Source organism: Lepisma saccharinum, chromosome 22, assembly GCF_977018435.1.
Source record: "Lepisma saccharinum chromosome 22, izLepSacc3.1, whole genome shotgun sequence".
Lineage (NCBI taxonomy): Eukaryota > Metazoa > Arthropoda > Insecta > Zygentoma > Lepismatidae > Lepisma > Lepisma saccharinum.
Genome location: NC_139250.1, coordinates 29,759,537 through 29,786,745, shown reverse-complemented (window position 1 = coordinate 29,786,745; position 27,209 = coordinate 29,759,537). Strand labels below are relative to the sequence as shown.

Genomic DNA, 27,209 nt, shown 5'->3' with positions numbered 1-27,209 from the left:
AGATATTATTAGAATAATTAAATCAAGACTATGTAGATGGAATAGGAGAGGAAGAGCTTACAGGCTTCTTGTTCGTTAACCTGATGGTAAGAGACCTGTAGGAAGGCCAAGACGAACATGGAGGGATAACGTTGAGATAGACCTAAAGGAAATTGCTAAGGATGGAAAAGATTGTATTGATCTTGCCCTGGATAGGGACAGATGGAAGCTTGTTTTGCTTCGGCCATAAACCTTCGAGTTTAACAAGGCTAGAGAGTGAGTGAGTTAGTTGAGTCCTGGGGTGGGCCTCCATTTTTGGCTGAAATCTCTACATAGTGTAACTCCTGTGTGTGCTAAATTGAAAGGCAATTAACAATTCTACACTTGGAGAAAGTAGGTACCATTTCACACAGATAAAACAATGACAGTGAAAAATCAAGTGAAACCAGGCCTGGCTCAGTAGTTCAGTTGGTAGAGCAATGGCATGTTATGCCAGAAACTGTTTAAAATCTGCATTTGTTTCACTGAAATTTCAAATAACAAAAATTAATCAATTCTGTACCTATTAATGAATTTACTAGATATGAATACATTCAAAATACCTTATTTTCACACTTTCTCAGTAATTTCTTCTTAGTCATGCCGTACAATCTTAGCAGCTTCCCAATATCCACAAGAATACTTGCTAGAAAAGTAGTTTTATGCAGTAAATGAAAATTAGTGCAATCACTGTTCATCCTGCAATTATAAAACATTAAACATTCAATGTTCTAATAATAATACAGCAAAAGACATTAAATAATTGCATTAATAACCAAAGTCAGCTCTGCAAAACTTACATCATTATTCTCATTAAAAGTTTGTCATCCTTGTAAAATACTACCATGAACAACATCTTATACACACTGAAATATTTAAAAAGCCAATACACAATACATACTATAATTGTGCTTTCATCATACATGGGAATACACTGGACCTTATTTACTTCATGTGCTATTCATCAATTTCGCAAATTATAAGATTTAAGTATTTTCAACTAAGTTTCAAGGCTATTCTGTAGTATAAAATTACTTGATTCTTTTTTGTGTCAAGATTGGAAACACAAATCTATTCTCTCAGTTGTAAAAACTTATTTTCAAGTAATCCATTTATATACAAATACTTATTGTCTCCAATTAAGTGCTTACAATACGTGAAAATCTACTCATGACATGAACAACAATTATATTTGGGATTCTCTAGTTGTTACATAGTTTTATGAATTCATTGATTTTATCACCTTTTCTAAGTTAATGCATTTTGTCCACACAAGAATTTGATCAATTTAAATATACCATTCCCAACACCCTTAACATAATGTGTTCATCAAAAAATGTCCATCATTGCTTAATGCATGAGCTTGTAGAGCACCAAAGCAATGTTCTCTCAATAGACAGACAGCGTTGTCTTGAAAAAATAAATTATGCCAATGAAATTATTAAAATTACCTTGTGCCACTACAACAAAATACTTAAGGGCGATATTCATAGCTTTTAACAATTCAACAAATGTATCAATTATAGCCAAGTATTTTTCAAAACTAATTTTACAGGGTTTCCTTCATTTTCAGGGTTGCTACGATTTTTTTTTATTATGAAATTCCCTGACATTTCCAGGTTTTCCAGTTCAAAAATGAAATTTTCCCAGACATATTTATCCTCATGATCTTTGCTTCTGAACCTTGTGTTGTTCAATTAAATATATAATCCGTTAATTATTATGAATATTCACTTTCACATTTCTTCTTAGCAAATTTCATTCTACAGACACAAGAACGCATGAAAATTCCAAGAGTAAAATGTAAAATTACAATCGGCATGAAATGTATTGGGTGCTATAATCACTTGCATCTAGCCTTCAGGCTAAGGAAACAGAGGTACATGATTTCACCATAACAGATCTCTACAATATAAAAACAACAGAAAAACTTCATAAACCATACACATTATTTTCATTTTCTGCAACATTTATAGTGTCGTAGAAAATGCTGCTTTTTTGCTTACATTTATAAGTACACAGCATCTGGAGAATTTTTTGTTGCATACAGGAATTCTATAGGAAATGCTAAGAAGACTAAGATCTATAAAATAATAGACGATAACCTCATCTTCACCAACCTTTCCGATAATTATGATCAGATTGTCAATGTACTTTAGTTATTAATCATTTATCTGGACTGAAAGTTTTTCTTTGATATTCTTTCTAATATCTAGTATTATAAAAGGGAAAATTTATTGCAGAAATTCGAAGGAAACCTAATTTTGCACAAGACTAAGAATCATAAGAACGAAAGAAACAAGTTTCTAAACGTGAACTGCTTGTTAATGCACGTAAATTCCAGATGATCTGCAAAATTCCATGACAAGCCAAATTCCCGGTTTTCCTGATTCATAACCACCCTGATTTTGTCTAGTCATAATCCCTTACTTTTACACAACTTTCAAATAACTTTACACAAAAATATATAAGTGGTATATCTTCAACTTTGCATGTGTGTCACATGAAATAAGCTTATTTAACACTGGAAAATAAATTAGGAAAAATTAAATAAAATTAATATTTTCATGAATTATTCCCAAAATACAAATAAATATTCATTGAGCTGTGATGGTCTAGTTGGTGGGGTATCTGACTGCCGCACAGAAGACCCAGGTTCAATTCCAAGGGTGGATGATCTAAGGTCGTAATTTTTCCAGCCTTGTCCACACATAAAGCAGCTCGGGGGCTCACCAAGCAACAAATTGATGGGCACTGGGGGGCAACCCTGGGTGGTAAAGGCAGCTCGAGCCTTATCACATCACCTCCAAAATAGCGGATTGAGAATGTGTGGAGCCCTACCCTCACATTCCCTAAATGTCCCTTCATGGCACAGGAAACTTTTTCATATGCATATTCCCCCCACCCCCCAAAAACTAGTTGGGAGGAAAAAGTGTTCTCAGTTTCCGGTTTAGATTTACATAACTATTCAAAAATGTACAACATGAATAAATTCCAAATACCTCATTTTCACACTTTCTCAGTAGTTTCTTCCCCATGTCATATAATCTTAGCACCAAGACATCATCTACAGTAGAAGATGCATTAACTCTTGATTAGTGCAATCACAGTTCACCCTGCAATTGAAGCATTCAATATTCCAACATTAATAGACCAAAAATTAGCAATTAATTATGTTAACACCAAAGTCAGCTCTGCAAAACTTACATCATTATTCTCATTTTGAAATTTTGTCATCATCCTTAATAAACTATTGCAACCACAATTCTTTCACGCAAGTGCTGCAAATCTCTAACCGGTGTACAGTAAACTTTGTCCAACACACACATACAACAAAAAATCACACAGAGTGAGGTCTGATGACCGTGGGGGCCATTCAATAAAATCTGAACCTCTTCCTATCTGTTGTTTCCCAAATTAGTAGTAATAGCAGAGCGTATAGAAGGAATAGTGTGTGCACTCCCTGAGTTGCCGTGGTCCACCGCCTAGATGGCAGTGGTGACGTTTGAGACAGCGCGGAAGATGCTCGCGTTGCTTACATAACTAACTACATAAGAAACAAAAATGCATGTTACTTACGTTTGGAGAAAAGCTCAGCAGCTGGATAGTTTGAAGAATTTCGGAGATGATTTTGCTGTCTTCGAGGCACTTAATTCCTTTCTTATCTCCTTGGTGCGGAAGAAAAATCGACATTTCAGATAGTGAAATACGAGTTTAGGTAGCGTACGCAGCTCATGATCTTCACAGCATCCTAATTGCGAAGTTTTTACAGCAATTATATTTAAATTGTCCAAACACTCAAAAAATATATCCCCCCATAAACTATTAGCACGTGATAATTTCTCTGCAACAACATCTTCCACTCGTAACAGCACATCATAAACACTTTTCGATGCATAGGTAAGGTATTTACAGCCATCACCCGAACCATAGTCTTGGACAGGGTCGCCGACTAGTCAAAATTATTGGGGGGGGGGCTCTGATCACTGAAATAAATTAATGAATGAATCACTCTCCCTTTTTTAAGTTTTGGCCTCAGTGTTCGGAATCTCATAAAAGCCCATGAATTTCTCAAAAATATCAATTTTAACAATACTCATAATTACATACTTAGTATATAATAATAAGTCATGTGTTTTGCTGTCTCTGGTCATAGCCCCCCCCCCCCAAAGTTGATGGTTTAGCGGTCTCAGCCCCCCAAAATTGATGGTCTAGAACATTTCAAATGTGAATTTAAAGTTAAGTTCATGGGGCACAATTAAGCCCCATGGAGTCGGCGCCTATGGTCTTGGATTAGTGTAAGTGAGGCAGGTACGTTAGTTGGTTCCCCGTGCAGAAAAGTTGTACACAGTTTACAATGCGTCACTTTTGAAATATACCGCACTGTGTATCCTGCCAAATGATACACCAAGTATTCTTTACCAACACTTTGTTCATTTAAGTACGGTATGTTGCTTTCCCAGTCCGGTATTTGAATTTCATCTTCAACAATGGAAATTTTTTCCCTTATTTTATTTTCAGGTTGCTTCTTCACCGAAAGATTTTTATTTTCGGTTGCTCTTCCCAGAGTTCGCATTTCATTAACAAAAGACGTCAGAGGACACTGTATTCACAGTTTCCGCCCGAAAATCAAGCAAGTTTTGCTGGTACGTAAATTGATTGCACATATGTAAGTGCAGAAAATCCACAGTGGAGGGATGATCACCACAAGTGAACGACCGCAATATACCAAAATGGCGTTCTAGAGGATCTTGATTAAATTTTCGTCAAAACGTACTTGTAATTGTTCTTCCACAAATATTCGGACACTTCTAAAGTACTTTCTAAAGTCACTCTTAAGGACTCTAGCATTTTTTTTCTGAAGCGAAGGAATTTCGATTATCTCTAAGGACAGCATTCCATTTTATTAAAGTTGTATGTGCTTCTGATCCTTTATATATTGCCTGTGCAGGAGTCATATCCAGATCTACAGCCGGGTACGAAACACGTAGGCATCTTGTAGTTTTCGCTCGCTGCTGTCTCAAACACAATAATAATGCGTTGAACACAACACAAACTAGTCACAACGGATCAATCACAAATCTAACGACACTAAACTGAATAACGTAACAACGTTGTCATTAATAAAAGTACACAATGTTATACTAGCACAACACAACACAACGCTCTACATAATGCGCGGCCGCACTGCAAGCAGAAGACGCTCGTCGCAAGCAAAGGTGCTGCCAGTGTTTCGGTGGGGCACCGCTCTATTCACTTGGCTTACGGCAAGAAACCGAAGTGCGCACACTTCCTCTTCTATACGCTCTGGTAATAGTAAGTTTTTAAAGATCTTCTTCTGACATAACCAAAATAGTCTTAAATATGCTAAACTTTTAAAATCAGAAATATAAATTTTTAAATAAAACTTTATTATTTTTATGAGTTTCTCTTTGTTTCCTCATTTCAAAATTCGTAAGATGTAAATATCACGAACCATGATCATATGCTTAACTTGGAGGTAGCAGGGGGAGGGGTGCACTTGCCCCCCAAAATTTGCAGCTTTAATAACATTTAGAAGTTAATGTTACTTTTGTCAACCTCCTCTGACCTGAGAAGCAAAGTAATCAGTATTTTTTCATGATTTTGCAAATTTTACAGTTATTTAGGAAAAAGTCGTGGGCGTTTTTGTTTTCATGGGATACAAAAATTTTAAACCCCCTCCCAATTTAGATCCTCCGTCCCCCAACTCCAGATTAGGTCCGAAGTTACGCCCATGACCAGTGCATATCACAGGGGATGGGATGGTAACAAACCACAGTCCTGCCTAGAGTGCCAAAATATCTAGCTACAGGTTTGGATTACGACACGAAGGATAATAAAGAATAGTGGTGGACAATTTACCTAGTGATATTTGTGCATTCCTCTCTACTAGTTGTAATATTTATAAATGTTATGAATTTGCCCCCTGAAGTATCTGCAAAAACTTCATACAATTCAAATGGAGAAATTGTAGCATGGATGAGAGGTGTAATAAAAGACAGGAGACAAAGAACTGTTCATCAACAGGCATATGATTATGAAATGGAAACAAGGAGAGTCCAATTTCTATTTGAATAATAGACTCAAGTCTGAACTTGAAATGCCAATGTATTGTTAATTCAATTCCAATTCTATTTGTAAAAAATTACGACAAACACTGCTGGCCCCCTCGAGAAAAATCCTGCTAGTGCCCTTGGACCCAGGCTCGTCCCAAAGGAAATAAACATCAATGTAAAAAGTATGTATTTCACACACATAATCTTATTCAAATCACAGACTTTGCATTTTAGACCAGTGCAGGCTGGCACGGTCATTTTTTCTTTCTTTAGGGAATAGGATTGCTTTGGTTTTAAAAAGTGTGCCCTCCGGGAATGATCCCTAACATATCTCGGGGGGAAAAAAAAAAAAAACACCTGCGAAAGCAGAAGTCTGTGATAATAGACAATTAAAAATTGTCGCTATGCTACATTTCCATTACATTTAGAAGCAGATTAAAATAAATAGTAGTTGCAGAAATGAGACAATAATTTTCTATTAAAACACATACCTGCTTGCACGTCTATTCATCATCATCAACTGATGAATCGCCGATTTCCACTTCAATAACTTCATTGTCGAAGACGGGTTGAAGCTGTCAGAAACTATCTTCAATTTTCTCGACACGCCGTATGTAATGTTGCCACTTGTCAGGAGTAGTCACTCCCTTGAATACGTTGCCCAGTATTTGGTTAAGTTCGTTTACAGAAACCCCCTTTCAGGTTCTGTGATGCCACACTTCTTGTCACATGTAACCATACCATTTCAATTGGGTTGTAAATACAGTGAAAGGTGGTGGTAACTGCAGAACTTTGTGCCCGTACGAATCTACCACTTTGTCGACTGAAAACACTTTTATTTGGGAATTATCGGAATGGGAATGCCATGAAGTATCATTATCTCTTGCTTTCGCCCGCCACGATGAACTGGGTTTTTGGGTTGATGACAGCTGTGGTAGGGAGCATTGTCGAGTACAATTACCAATGATTCTTCCAGTGTTTTGAGAAGGCCGTCTTCGAACATTTTGGCGTTCCCGCTGCCATGGTAATTGGCTGGAAAAGTCTCCATACTCTTGGATGTAATCAACAACGCTCCTTCAACAAACTTGAAACAACCACCACAACGAATTATGACAATCCTCTCACCTTTAGATCCAGAGGCAGTCACAATGCAGTTTTCGAAATCGTCCACCCAGTTCTTCACCTGGCAGGTGTTGCTGTCGTACCACGTCTTGTCCAGGTACACATCGCTGTAACCCTGCAATCAGTAGCATAAAATGTCTTCCTACAAATACCGATATCGTCACACAACAATGTTAGCGGACTCTACCTTGGACGTCTTCCTGGTTACTACCTTATGTCAGAATCCCATGCTGTGCAGAAGTCTATTCAACGTCCAACTTCCGTACAGGAACTTGTAATCTGCCCCTTGCATGTTCTCTTTCATTGCTTGTAAAAAGAGTACTCACATTGGGAGACATGCCATTCCTGAAACATTTGTATACTGTTCGATGAAGCAAGTCTCGCATAAAATCAGCAATTTCGTGAAATGGCAATTTTGATTTATTTACGTGTAATTTCATGGGATAGTACGATAAAGCACTGTGTCGCTCATCCGCGAACTTTTTTTCACGGTAGTCATCCCAATTCCCATTGCTTCGGCAGTACCAAATTTACATTGTTTATATTCAAAAATCCTCCACTACTTATAAGTCCCTGCAAAATTTTTTTAACATTTCTCACAATGCTCACAGTTTGTTTATGCAATTTTCCACCACTTCCAACCACACACTCTCTTTTCGTGGGAGTCCTCTGCTAGGGGACGGATAGGGGATCAGGTTCCTCTCCAGGCTCTTCTGCGCAATCAACACTTACTCACGGACGGTAGAAAGTCTCAATTTTCACTGCACAGCCTAACAAAAATAACTAAATGGCTACCAGGAGTGAACATTCATTCACTTTAGGCTGAGGGTAATGGTGTGTGTTGCAAGGTGTTCTGTCAAGAATGATTCGACTGTGAAACATCCAGAATTCTTGGAAGTCAGATGCTTTTCTTTTTCTCATTCACCTATAACATCCTCTTTCATTTCGCTTTATAATAAACACAAATACGTTAAAATAATAATATATTTTTAAAATAGATGTAATTAAACATATTTGTGGTACACACATTTTAAAAAAGAATTAACATCCATGAATTAATTTTCCAGTGTATAATAATAATTAATAATTTTATTTCTGTGCAGTAGACTTTTCAGTCTACTCTTGGGCGACGTTAATAAGCGTTTCTGCCATTTTTATCTAACCGCAATGATGTGAATGTGCGGTGATTATATGAAAGTTAGGAAGGAACACTCTTGCCCAGGCAGAGAACTGAACCCAGAAACCCTGGCATTGTAGCACACTGTACTAACAACTCTGCCACAAAGAGCGGTGGAAGGCAGCATTTTGAGCAAAGCAGAAATTAAGTTATTAATATTATACAAAGGCTGTCGCAGAGAAGGTGAGACTAATTCCTGTATAGGAAAACTGCGACCTCCATTGGCTAGCAAATGTACAAGGGTGAAAATTTGGTTCATTAGATGCCGATTGAGACCAAAATGAGCGCAATAGGTCAAAAAGTCGTGATTGCGTAGCAGTTAAAAGACAAGCATGTACATGGACCCCTCCACGAATCATTAAAATGAAACAAAAAAATTACAAACCACAAGATTTTTATTCAGAATCAGCCATATTTTCATTGAAGATGATGTTATGATTTGTGAAGACATGTTACAATATCCGACTTTAGTCTATAAGTGTTTTTCACCTACATCACAAACTGTTGCATTGTGGCTTCATAAAGACATTTCTCGTAAGCAAATGGAATTCAAGCAGATGGACAGAAGATACTAACACAGATATTCGTGATTTAAAACAAACGTGTAGTTTATGCAGATGTAACGAACGCTATGTGGTGGATATTTCCTTGCAAACGACAAATACAGTCAGCCTTAACATGGCAGTGGTGCGCACCGTGACGTCACATGAAACACACCTTTAGCTTAAGGGAATCTTATCCAACTGTACAGTGTGGTAAGGATCACTGTCTATGATAACAGACTGATGAGATACATTTGGTACAAAGCATCTCTTTCAATCACTTTTCAAAGTTATCATATATCACTGTGGTGGTCTTTTACAAGGGGGAAGGGGGGCATGACTTCTCTCATTGTTGACTGATCTTGATGCTCCTGCAATTCTCTCAGAATTCGATTGAGCATTGGTTGAGATGAACCTGTTGTCATAGACACGTACTCTGCGTAATTACTACCAAATATTGATATTTCTGCAGATTCACGATCACAGAAATCAATTACTTTTGCTTACAATCATACATGCTTCACTCACTACTGAGCACAGAGGCACCTTTCCTTACACAACTCCTATAGCACCGTGAAAAGAACCATAGCACAAATCGACTCCCCCCGCCTCCACCAACTTCCAGGACACTGACCACAGTGGAAGACTCCTTTCCACACCTAATATCTGCAAAAGGATTCATCTCTCCCTTCACCTCACTCGGAAATCTTCCCATGGACCCATTGCTGTAGCTATACATCTATTCATGCATCATGAAGATTGTAAGGAAGAATTAGTACAATCTTTATATCTCTCAAATATGTCAGTTAATTCAAAATAATATTTTTTCAACAGTCATAAGTAAAGGAGATGATCAGTCATTAACAATCTTTATCATTATAAATCAAAGGTTGTCGCATTTTGTCATCATTTCATCTCCCAATTCTCTCAATCTGAGCAACACAATTTTTAACACTTTTAAACATGAACACTACTTTTGAGTCTCAAACACTCAACAAAAGCTACTACCCTCAACATGCAGCTAAATATGCAAGAACAATTAAGCACTAAATATAATGAAGAAAGTTTCCTGGAAGGAACTGTTAACTATTTATCCCTTATCTGACTCAGGAGATGGATAGGTAACCATGGCTCTGAGCTAGTGAAGAAAAGCACCAGAAATAAATCATGATCAATATTGGAAAAAAATACTGAAATATCTTCATTATCAGAACATGGTACAATATAAATCAATTTATCTCACATGAAAATTTCATAGCATTTCTTATTCTTAAGTGTTTGCACAATTCACAATATATTTAGTTTCCTTCCTCTTCAATTTCATGAAAATTTCAATTGATGTACTTCTTGTTGCTAGTTCAACCGTATTCACACTACTTTCAACTGAAGATTTTTCTTTACATATTAAAATAACCACTTATAATTACGGACACTATCTTTCCAACAATCTTGACAATGCTTGAAGACTGCTGTGGCCAGGGAATAAACCTTGATGTTGCCAATTCTTGTAAGGACATACACATGGACATATTGTGGCCACTTGTCTCTTAAATATGTAAAGATTGTCAGAAAGATAAGATCCAGGCCCTTTTGAAATATACCAGTTAATTCACAATAATGACAATTTTAACTCATTCTTCAGTAGTGACTATAATAAGTAGGGACAATCATTTATGGTAAATAAAGCATCAAGATTTTGGTACAAAAAAGATCAAAAACAGTATATAAAAATGGGATTTCAGTGTTAAACATGAATATAATAATATAATTTAATTTAATTTAAAAACTGTACTTACAGAAAAATAAGCATTTCCTTTATAATAGGCCCATTTATGTAGTTATTACGTAGAATATTAGTTTGTTCCTGTGTAAGAAGTCAATTTTTGCCTATCCATGTTTCTAGCAGAAATAATAGATTTGTCATGATCTTGAGTAACACTCAGGATAATTCAGATGCCACAAGGTGTTGTTGGTAAATGAACTAAATTTCTTGTTTCTGAGTTTATTTCACATTTTGCATCATTTTGTGACAAAACATGATAGAAAAATGCAACTACCTTATCAAAAACAACATCCCAGTATGTTATTTCCACATTTACGTATGGTGCGAGTTACTCACTGTATAATATAATCTAAACAAAATTTGTATAAAATAGTCTTACGTGAGAGTATAGAATTTCGAAACTACGTTTCGGGGTTTGACTGCCCCTTCCTCAGGTTATTTTTCCTCTAGGCACAAATCATTTTATGCTGCATCAAGTGTGTTAAAAGGATTGGTTAAAAAACACTTGTTAAAAACAGGTTGCCATTCCTTAAAAATCCTGCTTTAAGGTGTTACCCATTCTCCATAAGACCTCTTTCCGGGGATCCTATTAAATTGACTAAACACATTCTGTTGTTCTGTTCAGAGTTTAAAGTTTAAAATTTGAGTTCATCCAACATCATGAGGACAATTGAGGAATTGATAGGAATAGTAGCAGATTCATCTCTAAAAAGCCAGAAATAACAGGGATGATGCAACTTGATTCATGCCCTAATGAAAAGTCCCAGGACAACAGGGTCACACACGGATTTTTTTTTTGTATGGGTATGTCCAGAAAGTAGTACCCATTTGAAGTATGATAAAGAGTTTCATTGCCATGGGTACCTATTTAGAAAGATAGCTCAAGGTATGTATTTTCAGAGTAAGAAGTTTTGTTTAACTTCCTTCCTTCTTTTTCTTTATTACCAAATGAGTACTACTTTTTGGACGTGACACACATTAAACTGTAATACTGTAAAAAATTATTTGTGTGGCACGGTCACAAGTTGTGGTACATCTTCAGATGTGTGTTATTTAAAAATTATTGCCACATTTCTTTATTTGAACAAACAGTATGATGCCATTTCAAGATTTGGTGTACCTTCCACAAGTCCTGTACCGTGTTGACCTTTTGTTCAAAACATTACATTTTACTTACCAATGCAGTGAAATAACATTACCATTGCTTAATACCAAATGAACTGAAATAAGTAATACAACTATTGTGTAATGCATTTGGTACAGTAAACAGTGCGCGCTTTCTTTCATTCACCCAATAAGATCGAAACACTCCCAGACTTGCCATGGCTTGAAAAAGCATGTTTGATCAAATAAAGACATGAGTTCAGTAATAAATTAGATAGTGTGATTGTAATAAAGATCCTTGATTAGATGCATTTTTGGACTTCAAATATTTATCAAATTCCTGGGGGATACAACAAGATACTTAAAGGAAATTATGATAAATAGAAGGTTAAGAAGCATGTTCTATTAATTTATGTAACTCTCACATCATGCAATTGGAGGCATGTTCCTGGGGCTATACAATTTTCACTGCCCCTACTCACCAGACCTGGCACTAATTTCTACCTTCACTTTCTCCTGATTGAAGATCCTAATAACTGAGAAGCAATCAATTGCAAAATCCTTTAAGAAAATTGAGCTCATAACAGTATTAAATGAAAGTAGTACTTGAAGAATTGTCATCACGAGGTGTTCTTACATGTATTTTCAATTGTGACTTTTAGACGAGAAGTCATGAAAACTTTTTAATTTGTTGGTCCTTTTGAAAGCAATTCTTCCCTAGTTGACACACCACATAGCCATTCAGGTAGAAGATCTTATATTATCTTATATTCAGGTTTCCGGGAATAAAAGATGTGGTAGCAAATTAATATGCTAAAATTAGGTATTCAAATATTCACCTTGCCAAGTAGATGGCGGCAGCGGCCACAAATTAATAAATCAGAAAAAAAATTGTAGGTATTTGAATACTTTCATTTCATTATATTAACATTTTTTACGAACGTGAAAAACCATATCAATGAGGTTTTCTCATAAAATTTTATCCACAAACAAATTTCATGTAATAATTTATATTATTCAATGTAAGCATGATCGCAAACACTTAAGGTCTCTAGTCATATGTATTATACTTTTGTTACTCCTGTTATACTATTCCAAATTTTAAATTTCTCATAGGAATTGAAAAAATTTAATACATATCACAATTTTATTAAAAATTATAATATTTACATTCACAATAGTACAGTTAACTTATAGAAATTATTATGCATTTGTAACCACACACACACTGTAGTAGTAGGAAGCTCATGTTCATTAATGAAATGAAGCATCACCTAACAGTATTCTTTCAGCCATGACAATGATCAAGAACAGACACAAAGATTTACACTTAAAATGCATAACGTGTGCGAATGTCTTCCAGTTTCTTTGAAACTTCACTAGAAGTCCTGTCCAAGTCTTCCCCAATGCTCTTCTGTTTGGTTGGTTCGATGGAGTTGAACTGTTCACATAGGTCACCATCCAACACGTTCTACAAGGTAAAAAGAAAAAAAATATTTTTGAAATTCAGAGGCTAGTAATAAATGAAACAATAAACCGAAAAATACATGGAAATTTGTCATTGAGATCTTATACTATTCTAACTCATTTGATTCTGTACAGAATGGGTGTAATAAAACATGTTGAACACTTGTTCGAATAGCGTCACCAGGAAAGCTACAATTCCTATATTGAACACCTCAGTTGCATTTATACAGTTCCATAAAATAGAGCTTAGGCAATTTAAAACTTTCATCCTGTGTCAATATAATCCAATTTCACCGAAACATTTCACGGTTTATACTATTTTGGCTTCATCACATAATTATTATAGTATTTTCACACTCATACTTTTTACACGAATAAAATCCTGATGAGATAATTCTGCAACGTTAGAAATATTCATAATTGGGAAATGAGACACATGGTAGTAGTGCCCACTGCCACCATCCTCGTTGGAAATTAATAGAACCAAGAAAAAACAGTTTCGCGGATATTAGCAAAACAATATAACACACACTACCAAACAAAATAATTAACATACTGGTAAATATAGATCTGCAATTTAATAATACTGACAACTAGATACAGTAGATATAAAATGATAAAACCCTTCATCAAGAAGCTAGTCAAGTTATTCCCTTCCATGTACTTAATGAACTCTCTTATAGCTGAATGGTTAGCTTTTTGCCTTTGCTGCAAGCAGTCCTGGGTTCGATCCCAAATCGAACCTCAAAAGTTTTAGTGTTGACCAAATATCACGAGGACAATCTTAAAAAGTAGCAGGCTACAGTTTTGAAAGCTAGTAATGGGAGTGAATGCACACACCATCCAACAGGTTCTTTGTACAACTAGGTTTAAATTTTAATTGAAATATGGAAATGATTAAGTAGAGTGGAACCACGATTTTAGGTTTTTCAGGGGCCAGTAAATAAAAAATAAAATAATGGAAATGTAAAAAGCAGGAAAGCATAAGGGTAGGAAGCAACTTGATTGTGGGTAAGAAATGACTACAATACTGGGGAGTATATTGTAATTTAACAGGAAAGAAGTAAATTCATAACTGGGAAAAGAGAGATGCGGTAGTATATAAATACGGAGAAACTAGTACTCACTTTATCCGCGTACTGTTTTTTCTTCTTCGTTCTATTAATTTCAGTAGCCGCTGCCACCATCCTCGTTGGACTTTGCTGTACAGTTTTGCAGATAAAGTGAGTACTAGTTTCTCAGTATTTATTTAAAGAAGTAAAATTAGGATATCCTAGGTTTAAAAATAAAAGGCAAGTCATGCAGTGAAAATCCATGGCATGCCCCACTTTTGTGGATAGGGGTGGCTGTCGTCCCGCTTCTTCAAGTGTTAAGATGTTAGAGTTAGATCTCCATTTATTCCGTTACTTGACAATTTGTTGCTAGATTTAGAAGTATCGCGTACGGAAGTAGATGTCAAGGGATGATCATCTTTATATAATGCAACTGTTGTCCTGGATTTCGTTCACATTGCAGATATAGAACAGTATTGCGATTGCCCCATCAGCATAAAGTGGACTTGAGATTTATGATACTTGCATGTTTTTAATTTTAACAGGGGGATTGTTATTTGCTCCTATGTTAATTGACGATTTTGATGTTGGATTTAGAAGGCTTGTGGAAAGTAAACAACCTTTTCATGAAATAGTCTTCCTGTGAAGATTTTTCTTTCATTGGTCTGTCAATTATCCATTCCTATGTTGAACATTGCAAAATATATATATTCCATTTTAATGGTCCTGAAGAAAAGCAGTGATTATATTTGTGTGTATTTCCTACATGCGCTGCTCCAAATGTTCTGAGATTTTTATTCTTGTGTCAGTCACAACGTTAAGTCGGTTTTGTTTATCCGACGGCAGCAAACCTAGTTTTGTGTCTGGTGCTCATATTTCGTAAACATCAAAGCAAGACTACAGATTCAAATCAGTCCTTCTCCTTGACGTTGGATGAGTCATTGATGTTAGGAGGTAAACTGCTTTCTTTTTTTTTTTAACAGATATACATAAATGTACTGTTAACCTCTTAACTGGGTATGACGTAATACTCCGTTCTGGCTCTACTGATTTATAATGGGCATGACGGGATACTACGTTCTCATGTTCTTACTGCTGATATCTGTTGTGTATAACGAGATACTTCGTAAAATTACTTTCTTCTTTGTTTCACCAGATGGCTCTGACTTCCAGACTGTTGTAACAGTTAGAGTTAGCGGGAAGCAACGAACACAGCCCGACGTTCAGTTCTATCGCATATGCAATAATGGCTCACGCAAATCGGAAGCGACGGCGTGTTTTTCCTGCTCAGGAAATCCGAGATATATTGGATTGTGACGACGAATCGGAAGAGTTTTCGGGTGAATCTAGTAATGATGGCTGGTGCAGTTCAGATAACGATTATTCCAGCAGTGAGGCGCATCCTGAAAGTGGGACAGACAATGAAGAAGAGGAAGAATTGGAACCTGCATCAAAGAGTTTCGTAAGTAACGGAGGAGTTAGACCAAAGTTTCCATTTGTTGCAGTAAGTGGTTTGCATGCTCAATTTGATGATGAAAAAGACGTTGTAGAGTACTTTGACACATTTATAGGCAGTGATATGTGTCAGTTGATTGCCAAGCAAACAAATACGTATGCGAGTTAGTTTTTGTTGGCGCATCCCAACTTGAAGGATCGGTCTCGAGCAAGAGACTGGGTTGATACAAATAAAGACGAAATAAGAACTTTGATTGGTTTGTTGCTATTGCAAGGAATTGTTCACAAACCAGAGAATGGCATGTATTTTTCTAAACGTGTTTCTATTATTACACCATATTTTCTAGAAATTATAAGTGAAAAGAGATTTCATTTGCTTCTGAAGTTCCTCCGTTTTGCTGATAATTCTAAATTTGATCCCCTTATGCACAACAAAAGGCTGTACAAGATTCATCCTATTCTTGACCATGTAAAGACAAAATTTTCATCTGTATACACTCCTGAACAAAACAAAACATGTGTCGATGAATCGCTTCTTCTCTGAAAAGGGCGACTGGGATGGAAGCAATACATCCCTTCAAAAAGAAGTCGCTTTGGAATGAAAGTGTACAAGCTCTGTGAAAGCAACTCAGGATATGTGTGGAATTTCGTAGTGTACACTGGAAAGGACACTGATTATGGACAAAGACATCCTGGTGAACAAACTTCTTCACGAATTGTGTTGGAACTTGCCAATAACTTGCTTGACAAGGGATATTGCCTGTACCTGGACAACTGGTACACCAGTCCCAAACTAATTGACACATTATGTGCTCCAAACACTGATGTTGTTGGGACAATGAGAACCAACAGAAAGGAGTTCCCTCTGTCAGTGAGGAGTGCCAGATTGAAAAAAGGAGAAACAGAGGCAGCATTTCGAGGTAAACAGATGATCATGAAATGGAAAGACAAGCGGGATGTTACACTGGTCAGCACATTTCATGATGACAGCATGGAAAATGTAACATCAAGAAAAGGAATTGTACAGAAACCATCTGTTGTACTTGATTATAACAAAAACATGAGAGGCGTAGATAAAAATGGTCAAATTGGCATCTACACAATGGCTAGAGCGCGTTTGAAGAAATATTATCAGAAGATGTTCCGCTATTTACTTGATCTTGTGTGCCTGAATGCCTTTATATTATACAAGAAAAATGGTGGACAATTGTGTAGGCTTGATTTTCTTGGTATTAGCTGAAAACTTATCCTCATCTGGTGGGGTACAGAAGTCTGCCAGCAGGGGCCGTCCGTCTAGAAGTCCAGCACCAAGTCGACTCATGCAACGATGTTTTCCAGACATGCTGCCTGCAACTTCTAAAAAGTACCCTACAAGAAGATGTGTTGTATGTTGGAGCAATGGAAAAAGAAAGGAAACATCGTATTGGTGCCCTGACTGTGAAAAAGCTCTGTGCGTTGTGCCATGTTTTCGTGCATATCACACTGACAAAAGTAAAACTATGAACTATTTTAGGTGTAACTATTGTATTTGAAAGCATTGTAATTGTAAACATTGTAGTTGTAAACATTGTAACTTTATAATTGTAAACAATATATTTGTGAACATTTCATTTGAAATCTCGACATTGTAAAAACATAGATGATTTTAAGAACTAAATATAAACATTCCTTTTGTAACCATTGCAATTGTAATCATTGTAGTTGTAAATCTCGCATATTGTAAAAAGTACAAGGACCAATAAAAGAATAAACAATACCTAAATGGTATGCCATGGAGCACAGAAATATTAACTAAAATATTGGTTTACGAAATTCATCAATTTATCAACAAAAATTCCCAGGGCAGATTGGGCTTTCGACAAGGAAATTACCCAGTTAAGAGGTTAAAAAGGCACTGTCATGAGAAACTTCATGCTGGAAGTAACTAAGTGACAAACAAGAAAGCTATTAAATACAAGGGAAAATTCACAGTTGTTCTCAGGGAAAACAGTTTCAGCAGAGATGTGCCCTCTGTATTTGTTACCTAGTATGGTTTCTTTCTGGAAAATAATTATTGTTATAATCAAACACTGTCCTACACAACATCATTCATATCACTTTATTTCCCTAAAACATCAAACCCAGTAAATTTGATATTAACACCAAGAGTAGTACAAATTTACATGGACAAAACTTGAAAATAAGCTCAAATCTTTTCCAGCCTCTCTTAATTTTAGATCTCTAACTGGACAACTGTATTTGAAATGAATAGTCAACTGTCGATTCAACAAACTTTCACAGTTCCCGGGAAAAGGGTCGTTATTGGAATTTGCACCAATTTTCAGCTTAAAGGGAGCTCAAACGGACACAAAGATGCCTAGGAGATGGTAACACCATTTATCCTGGTAGTTATACAACCTGTTATGCACAGGATGCATGTTGTGAGAAGGAAAATAGAACATGAAAAAGTTTTCACATACGAGAATTTAAAATAATGTTACTTTGTTTCAATTGTGCACAGTCGTTGCTTTTCCAGGAAATTCTTACAATTCTAGTTCATGAGAAACCCGTTTGCACTGAGACCAATGGAAAGGAAAACAATCTCTCGCTTATTGCAAGCGAAACTCGAAGAATCTTGACACCAGTCAGACTGGTGCCAGCAAAACTCTGGAGATAATCGGGCCTAATGAATGTTGGATTTTATACGGGTTTACTGGAGCATTGTCTGTTACAAGATTAACTGGTAAGATTAGATCTCTCGGGAGAAACAACACAACCTCTCTAGGTACCAGACAAAAAAAATAAAGGCAGGGCTGTAATTTTCATTCTGGTTCGGCTGTGTAAAATACATCGTAAAAAAAAAGTCACTTTTCTTTGCTTCAACCAACTTCATTCACCCTCCTTCCCCATTCAAGGGAGCAGTCCAAACACCTTCCTTGACTTGCATTGTAATCCAGCGTGAAAAAGGAAATGCGCAACTTGGGATCTATTTTCACCCAATGCGTATTGTAGGACAGGTCATTAAACAAGGTGGCAGTTGATAATCATTCGGGTTTGGAATTGAATTTCACTTTAAACTGTATATTTAGTCCCAATTAGCCCATCAGCATAAAATGAACTGAAAACAAACTTTATGAAACCCCATTTTCACATATCAAAATGGTAGATCCTTATTTACTCGTTAATCGACCATTTAATGTTGGATTTAGGAGTATTCTCGATGTCAAACACCCACCCCTTCCAACCTTTTCCCCTTGAATAATGTCTTTTTAATCAGTCTCAGCGACCATTCCTACATTGAACACACATTTTTTTTCCTCCACATGAATGGTTCTGAAGAAAGGTAAATTAAATTTACAGTTGTGCTTATCAGAAGGCGCAGAACATGAAGTTATTTTAACTCTTGTTTTGCTTTCTGGAGATCAAATTTTGTAAATCAAAACAGCTTTGCGAGATTCAAAACAATAACTTTTTTCCTTGGGCTGGATGAGTCATCGCTGTTATCGGCAAGCAAGGGCTTTGCAGACGCTAGACAAAACACTGGCGCCAGCTGCATCGTAAAAGGAGACCGGCTGGAAGTTCGAGCAACAGGTGGCGGAAGAGAAAAGTCCCAGCATTTTAAAGATAACTGTCCAAGCCGGAACTTTTAACAGCAGTGTAAAGAAGAAAGAAATGACCCTTGCTTTACATTTTACCACGCAACAGACAATAATACAATATTTCCTATGCAGACAACAGCATTAAAAAAATATATAATAAATAAATTTAAAAAAACAACTGAATTCTGCAATTATCAACATTGCCGTGCACACCAGTGGCGGAGAATGAGCTGGGGAAAGGGGAAGGGGTCCATTTTTGTTTTACTTGTTCTATGGTTTTTGTTAGTTTTCAAGAATATATCCAGAACTGGTTGCCCCATTTTAGACGTCAAAGGAAAGGAAGAGGGATGGGTCCTTTTCCACCCTCGCCTGTAATCAGCCGGCATCAGCAAGAAAATCGTGGCTGAAACAATCTGCATCGCACCCCCCCCCCCTACGTTTCCTGACGGGAAAAGAGGGAGAAGTCAGTAAGCCAACGGAACACTTTTTTAGCAGATATTACGACATCGACACAATTAGGAAAACATATGAAGTGGGAAACGGGAGTTATGATGCACGTAAGATCGAAGTAAACTTTTGTGGAAACCTGGATGACAACGCATTAAGCGATTTGACGATCTTTAGTTCACCTTTGTGGTTTTGATTATCTCTAACAGTTTCGCTTTATTATGAAGTGTTGCAGGGAACAAAGAACACATTTTGAATGAAAGCGGTTACCGGAAGTTGTCGGCTACAAGGCCGAGACGTAAAATAACATCCAAGCACATTCGATCTTCTCTTCTCGCGTATCCAAGAGAAAGCGTGGCAAAACAAGCGTGGCACGTTGGGTAGCGGCCGTCGGGTGCGGGGTAACATTGGTGCGCTTGAGGGAGGGGAGGGCAGAGGTCAAGTGCTATTGGATATCACTCAAGCATGGTGTGGTGGTGTCTATTTTTAGTTCAGACCTAATTGTGAGCGGTAGAGCGCTCCTGAAGGAAATGAGTGGGGAAAAAAACAACGCATTTTTCGGCCGATTTCCTTCAATTTTTCAACTTTTTTTTTTTCAAATTTTTCTATCCTTTTCTCAATTTTTCACGGTTCCCGGGAAAAGGGTCGTTACTTCGAGAAGGTCGTTATACCCGGGGTCGTAGAATCGAGAGTTGACTATAACAAAGGCCAGGTGCACAAATTATACCTTTGTACGGATAAAATTAAACAAAATGGCATAATAGGTCACTCACAGACTATTGACAAAAATATCAATCACTACAATTAGTGGCAATTTTACAGATTAACAGATACCGTATTTACATGTGTATAGTGCGCGTGCGTGTATAATGAGCACTCTGGTTTTGGATGGGTAAAAGTGACAAAAAATTATATCTCGTATATAATACGCAGTACAATCCAGTTTCAGGAAATGGCTTTCTTAGTTGTAGGTTGTAAATCTGTTGCTATGCTGATCAAGAGTAAATGACGTCATACTTATTCAATTGCTCATTCCTTCTTTTTCAAAATATATATATTTTTTTCCGTGACTAATGTAACATTTATACGAGGCAAATTCAGGACCTTCCAAATAGCAGTTAGCAGCACAAGATTTCTTCCATTAAGGAATTTTACACACTCCATGTATGTATGTCATAATTTAGCCAGCAATACATTTTAATTTTTATTATCTTTTTTCTTAGGTTTTCTTTCATCCAAAGTACCATAAAAATCAGAACGTTTCTTCATTTTTTGATGAACTTATTTCAACCGCATTTCACATTAGTGTCGTTATCTTGCATGGAATACTGTTTCCATATTCAGAAACTGCAAGATTCAAGCTTTACAACAATATATAACATGATAGGGTTCCATAAACATGAAAAATCAATGCGAGTGTCTCAAAATCATGGAATGACCCTGTACGGTTTCATGTTGGCTGTCTGAATTATTCTGTGCATAATACGCACCACAGTTTTTTGGGGCAAAAATTTTGGAAAAAAGTGTGCATTATACACACACGAGTAAATACAGTATATACAAAAGATGTACATACAAACATTCTTATATTGAAAGTACCACTTAAGCTATAGAATTGTTACAGGAAGAACTACTGTAAAATGGCAACATTGTTACAGGAAGAACTACTGTAAAATGGCAACATTTCTTATGAGTCACAGTGGTTCTTATTGGTTTTATGCTACAAGTGGCATTACGCTTACCTTGACTGGGTAATAGTATGACCTGAAGGACAGGTGGTCCCTTCCACACAATGGGGGGTTTTCAGACCTCATGTGCATCTCAAGATGCTGGAAGAAGTCATGATCCTCATGAGAAGTGAAAGGGACGAGAACTCCCACTGTCCCAGACAAGGTTGTGTAGACCAGTGACTCACTTCCTCCAGGAATCAGGGTTGCTTTCTGAAATACAAAAGATGTAAATTATGAATTAGAGCTCTCAAATTGGCATCTTCTCTTTAGTTTTTCAGGGTTCAACTGTATTTGCAGTATTGAATCTGAAATTCTCAGCTGTACTGGTAACAATATTTAATAGCTGGTTTCAGAACAGTGAAAATATTCTACCAATAATTTCATGTGTAGCAAAACCAGAGACTTATTAGTAAACATCAAACTAAATATGTATATGTAATTGGGATGGGACCGATTAATCGGTAGTCTATCGGTATTGGTTGATATGAGCATATCGGTGTATCGGTAAAATTGCAGATTATTTTACCGATCTGATATATCGATAAATATCTTATAATTTAGTGCAAAATTCTGCCATTTTCTTGTAATTTTTATGGATAATCTCGATGCCCTACTTTCTAAAAAGTAATTGTCTAAATACAGTCAACTCTCGATTCAACGACCTTTCACAGTTCCCGGGAAAAGGGTCGTTATTTCGAAGGGGTCGTTATTGGAATTTGCCCCAATTTTCTGCTTAAACGGAGCTCAAACGGACACAAAGATGAATAGGAGATGGTAACACAATTTATCCTGATAGTTATACAACCTGTTATGCACAGGACGCGTGCTGCGAGAAGGAAAATAGAACATGAAAAAGTTTTCACAAAAAATAATGTTACTTTCTTTCAATTGTGCACAGTCGTTGCTTTTCCAGGAAATTCTTACAATTATAGTTCATGAGAAAGCCGTTTGCACCGAGACCTATGGAAAGGAAAACAATCTCTCGCTTATTGCAAGCGAAACTCCAAGAATCTTGACACCAGTTACACTGGCGCCAGCAAAAGTCTGGAGATAATCGGGCAGAATGAATGTTGGATTTTATACGTGTCTAGTGGAGCATTGTCTGTTACAAGATTAACTGGTAAGATTAGATCTCTCGGGAGAAACAACACAACCTTTCCAGGCACCAGACAAAAAAAAAAGGCGGGGCTGTAATTTTCGTTCTGGTTCGGCTGTGTAAAATACATCGCAAAAAAAAAAACACGTTTTCTTTGCTTCAACCAACTCAATTCACCCTCCCCCCTTCCCCATTCAAGGGAGCAGTCCAAACTCCTTCTTTGACTTGCATTGTAATCCAGTGTGAAAAAGGAAACGCGCAACTTGCGATTTGTCGAAGTCGAAAGTCATTTAGGTTTGGAATTGAATTTCACTTTAAACTGTATATTTAGTCCCGATTAGCCCATCAGCATAAAATGAACTGAAAACAATAGTCCCGATTAGCCCATCAGCATAAAATGAACTGAAAACAATCTTTATGAAACTGCGCAGTTTTACATGTCAAAATGGTAGATCCTTATTTACTCTCACGTTAATCATTAATGTTGGATTTAGGAGTATTCCCGATGTCAAACACCCACTCCTCCAAAAGTTTTCCCCTTGAATAATGTCTTTCTAATCGATCTCCCCGACCATTCCTACATTGAGCACTTTCTTTTTCTTCACATGAATGCATGAATGGTTCTGAAGAAAAGCCGATGTGAATTAAATTTACAGTTTTGCTTATCAGAAGGCAATTAAATTTACAGTTTTGCTTATCAGAAGGCGCAGAACATGGAGTTGTTTTAACTCTTGTTTTCCTTTCTGGAGATCGAATTTCGCTATCCTCAAATGAAGATTCAAAACAATAACATTTTTCTTCCCGCTGGATGAGTCATTGCTGGATGAGTCATTGCTGGATGAGTCATTGCTGTTATCGGCAAGCGAGAGCTTTGTGGACGCTAGACAAAACACTGGCTGCATCAACACTGGCTGCATCCTAAAAACAAGGAGACCAGCTGGAAGTTCGAGCAACAGGTGGCGGAAGAGAAAAGTCCCAGCATTTTAAACATAACGCAACTGTCGAAGATGGAACTTTTAACAGTAGTGTAAAGAAGAAAGAAATGTCCCTTGCTTTACGTTTTACCATGCAACAGACAATAATACAGGTAATATTTCCTATGCAGACAACAGCATAAAAAAATACCTGAATTCTGCAATTATCAACATTGCTGTGCACACCAGTGGCGGAGAATAAGCTGGGAAAAGGGGGGGGAGGTGCCGTGCACACCAGTGGCGGAGAATCAGCTGGGAAAAGGGGGGGAGGGTTAATTTTTTTATTCTGTTTTTATTCGTTTTCAAGAATATATCCAGAACTGGTTGCCCATTTTAGACGTTAAAGGAAGAGGGGTGGGTCCACTTCCACCCTCGCCTGTAATCAGCCCGTGTGCGCACACGAGCAAGAAAATCGCCCCTCCCCCCTTTGCTGACAGGAAAAAGGGGAGAAGTCAGTCAGCCAACGGAACACTTTTTTGGCAGATAGCAGATATTACGACACAATTAGGAAAACATATGAAGTGGGGAAACGGGAGTTATGATGCACGTAAGATCGAAGTAAACTTTTGTGGAAACCTGGATGACAACGCATTAAGCGGGTTGACGATCTTTAGTTCGCCTATGTGGCTTTGATTATCTCTAACAGTTTCGCTTTTTTATAAAGTGTTGCAGGGAACAAAGAACACGTTTTGAATGAAAGCGGTTACCGGAAGTTGTCGGCTACAAGGCCGAAAGTTGCTCACTCACGGGAACCTGCTGAACTCTAGGTCAGAGCTGGACAGATGGGCCAGACTTCCAGGCGCCACGCATCTGTATTTTCGAACATTCCTGCGATCTTATCTCTCAAGGTGGTGTATTTATCGATGAAAGAGCTTGACCTGCCATACACATTGGCAAAGACTGCAAGTCCAGCAGTCATTTCGGGCTGCTCCCCCCCCCCCTCCTCACCTGCGAGTTTTCAGCAGCTCTTAGGACAAGGAAACAAGTCAAGGTCGATTTAAAATAACATCCAAGCACATTCGATCTTCTCTTCTCGCGTATCCAAGAGAAAGCATGACAAAACAAGCCTGGCACGTTGGGTAGTGGCCGTCGGGTGCGGGGTAACATTGGTGCGCTTGAGGGAGGGGAGGGCAGAGGTCAAGTGCTATTGGATATCACTCAAGCATGGTGTGGTGGTGTCTATTTTTAGTTCAGACCCAATTGTGAGCGGTAGAGCGCTCGTGAACGGAATGATTGGGGAAAAAAATGCATTTTTCGGCCAATTTCCTTCAATTTTTCAACTTTTTCCAAAATTTTCAACTTTTTTCTAAATTTTTCACGGTTCCCGGGAAAAGGGTCGTTACTTCGAGGGGGTCGTAGAATCGAGAGTTGACTGTATTCAACTTCTTTTGCACTGTTGTCACCTCTTAACACACATTTATTAAGGAGATCACATGAACATTTCAGGTTCTTCAAGGACCATCGGATCTGTTGAATATCGGTTATCAGCAAATTTTATATCTGTACTTTATCGGTATTGGCCAAAATTTCATATCGGCCCATCCCTAATATGTAAATATACAAAGAAGCTGAAACGAGACCCAAAGTGAACCAATAACTTAGGAAGTTCACTATGACCAAAAACAATAATTCTTGCCGAGAACTTAGGTAAAACTGGAGCTCTACTTGGACCCACAGTGTCGTGGCAATAGCACTAGCTTTAACATGTCTAAAGATGAAATCAGCAAATTCATCCACAAAGAACATAGACAAGCCTGGCCAGGAAGCTTATTAAGAATTCGGGTCTGATCCCTGATTTTCATTATATATAATATGCTACTCTAAAGTAACTTCAGGCTGCAACACTTCCTTCTGAAGGGTAATCAAAAATTCACTCATACTAAGAAGTTCAAACATTCTCTACAAAATTTTAGTTACTTTGTTTTCTTGACAATTACTACCACTAAATGTTAACAAAAAATTAAACAGATTTTTACCTGTAGTGACATACATATTTCTCCCACATGAAAATTTGCTACAATATCTGACTTTTGTGATGCTCCATTCAGAAGACCTCTGTCCCATAATGCCTTGTTGCCTGTAGGGTCTTCATCCACTTCATCTGTGATGATGGACGAGAGCCTAATCTGAAATAAAGGTATTGGATCATTTAGTATATCTTGTAAAGCAATTATAACAGTGTACAACAGGAACCTTGAGATTTTTAATGCTATTTTACCCAAAATGCATCGTTTTGTTTCAGACCAAGGTCACGAGTATTTTTTTTGTACAGCATTATCATTACCCGTGATAAAAGAACGTGTGTTTAGGAGTATCACCGTTGTGTGGTTGAGGAGCAAAATGCACAGGAAGTCTGCACCCTGTACTAAGGGAATATGTTAGTAATGAGCCACTCGCTTATGTAGAGTGGGATCCATGAGTGCTAAAGTGTAAATTGTCCATCACTATGTTCGTGCACTTTATTCTGTCCCAATAAGAGCTTCAAGAATTACAAGAAAACTCAAAACAAGCTGTTGACAACTTCTGCACCAGCATACATAAAAATCCATTGCTTTAAGAGAGAGAGAATGTCAGAGAAAAATTAATGAAAATAGTCCTGGACAATTTAGCATGGTAATACTCACAGATCCTACTGTACCCTGGCTGATAAGTAGTTCCTGGATTTTTATGCAATTCATTTCTCTATTTTTCATTGAGTAACCTAGATATAAATACGTGATCTGTAAAAATTGTGGAAATTTAAATATATATATTTTTTTACACAAATGATTGAGACAGTAAACACTTACGAGGGGGTATCAAAAAGTTTTAATTATCCCCATGAAATAATTGAGACAGAAAGTTGAGTTTTATATCCTTTTATTGTGACTTCTCTACATAGTCACCATGCAGAGTTACACATTTCTCCCAGCGTTTTTTGATCTGTCGAAGACCATCATTGTAGAACTCTGCAGATTGCATGGCAAACCAGCGCTCCACCTCCAATATGACATCGTTAGTGTTGTCAAAATGGCGACCCCGAAGTGGATTCTTCATATGTGGGAAAAGGAAAAAGTCACTTGGTGCTAGATCGGGAGAATAGGGCGGGTGCGGTAATAATTCATAGCCACAACGGTGAGCTTCAAGAACCGCTGCTTGCGATGAATGAGCGGGTGCATTGTCCGCAAGGAGACGGATCCCTTTGGAGAGCATGCCGTGACGTTTTTCCTTCACAGCATCTCGTAACTTCCTCAGAAGTGAGCAGTAGTATGTCCCAGTGATGGTTTCTCCCTTCCGAAGGTAGTCTGTAAGGATGACCCCATGACAATCCCAAAACACTGAGAGCATGACCTTCCCAGCAGACTTTTGCACCTTTGCTTTTTGGGGGGGGGAGGGGACGAGGGGTGCTTCCATTGTTTGCTCATCTCTTTTGTCTCAGGATCATATAGGTAGATCCAACATTCATCCATAGTTATCATACGGGCAAAAAAATCTTCCTCGTTTTGTTCCAAAATGTTCAACATCTGACTCGACATGTCACGCCGTGTTTGTCTCTGAAGAGGAGTGAGCAAACGCGGAACCCAGCGGGCCGACACCTTAGACATATG

The 27,209-nt window shown here is 37.4% G+C and overlaps 2 protein-coding genes across 2 annotated transcripts in view; both read right to left on the bottom strand.

The window, feature by feature from the left end:
* LOC146004749 (splicing factor 3B subunit 3-like) overlaps positions 1-9,833 on the bottom strand; it is a 41,205-nt gene extending 31,372 nt beyond the window's left edge. Inside the window, exons 1-3 of the mRNA XM_083143721.1 lie at positions 6,587-9,833; positions 3,021-3,134; positions 582-717 (exon numbers count right to left, since the gene is read on the bottom strand). The gene's annotated coding sequence lies outside the window, so the exon portion shown is untranslated. The remainder of the gene's footprint in view (positions 1-581; positions 718-3,020; positions 3,135-6,586) is intronic.
* Positions 9,834-12,765: 2,932 nt separating this feature from the next.
* Sf3b3 (splicing factor 3b subunit 3) overlaps positions 12,766-27,209 on the bottom strand; it is a 121,095-nt gene continuing 106,651 nt past the window's right edge. The window contains exons 19-21 of the mRNA XM_083144100.1: positions 25,599-25,748; positions 21,565-21,762; positions 12,766-13,294 (exon numbers count right to left, since the gene is read on the bottom strand). Coding sequence (XP_083000226.1) covers positions 13,154-13,294; positions 21,565-21,762; positions 25,599-25,748 — 489 coding nt within the window. The 3' untranslated portion in view covers positions 12,766-13,153. The remainder of the gene's footprint in view (positions 13,295-21,564; positions 21,763-25,598; positions 25,749-27,209) is intronic.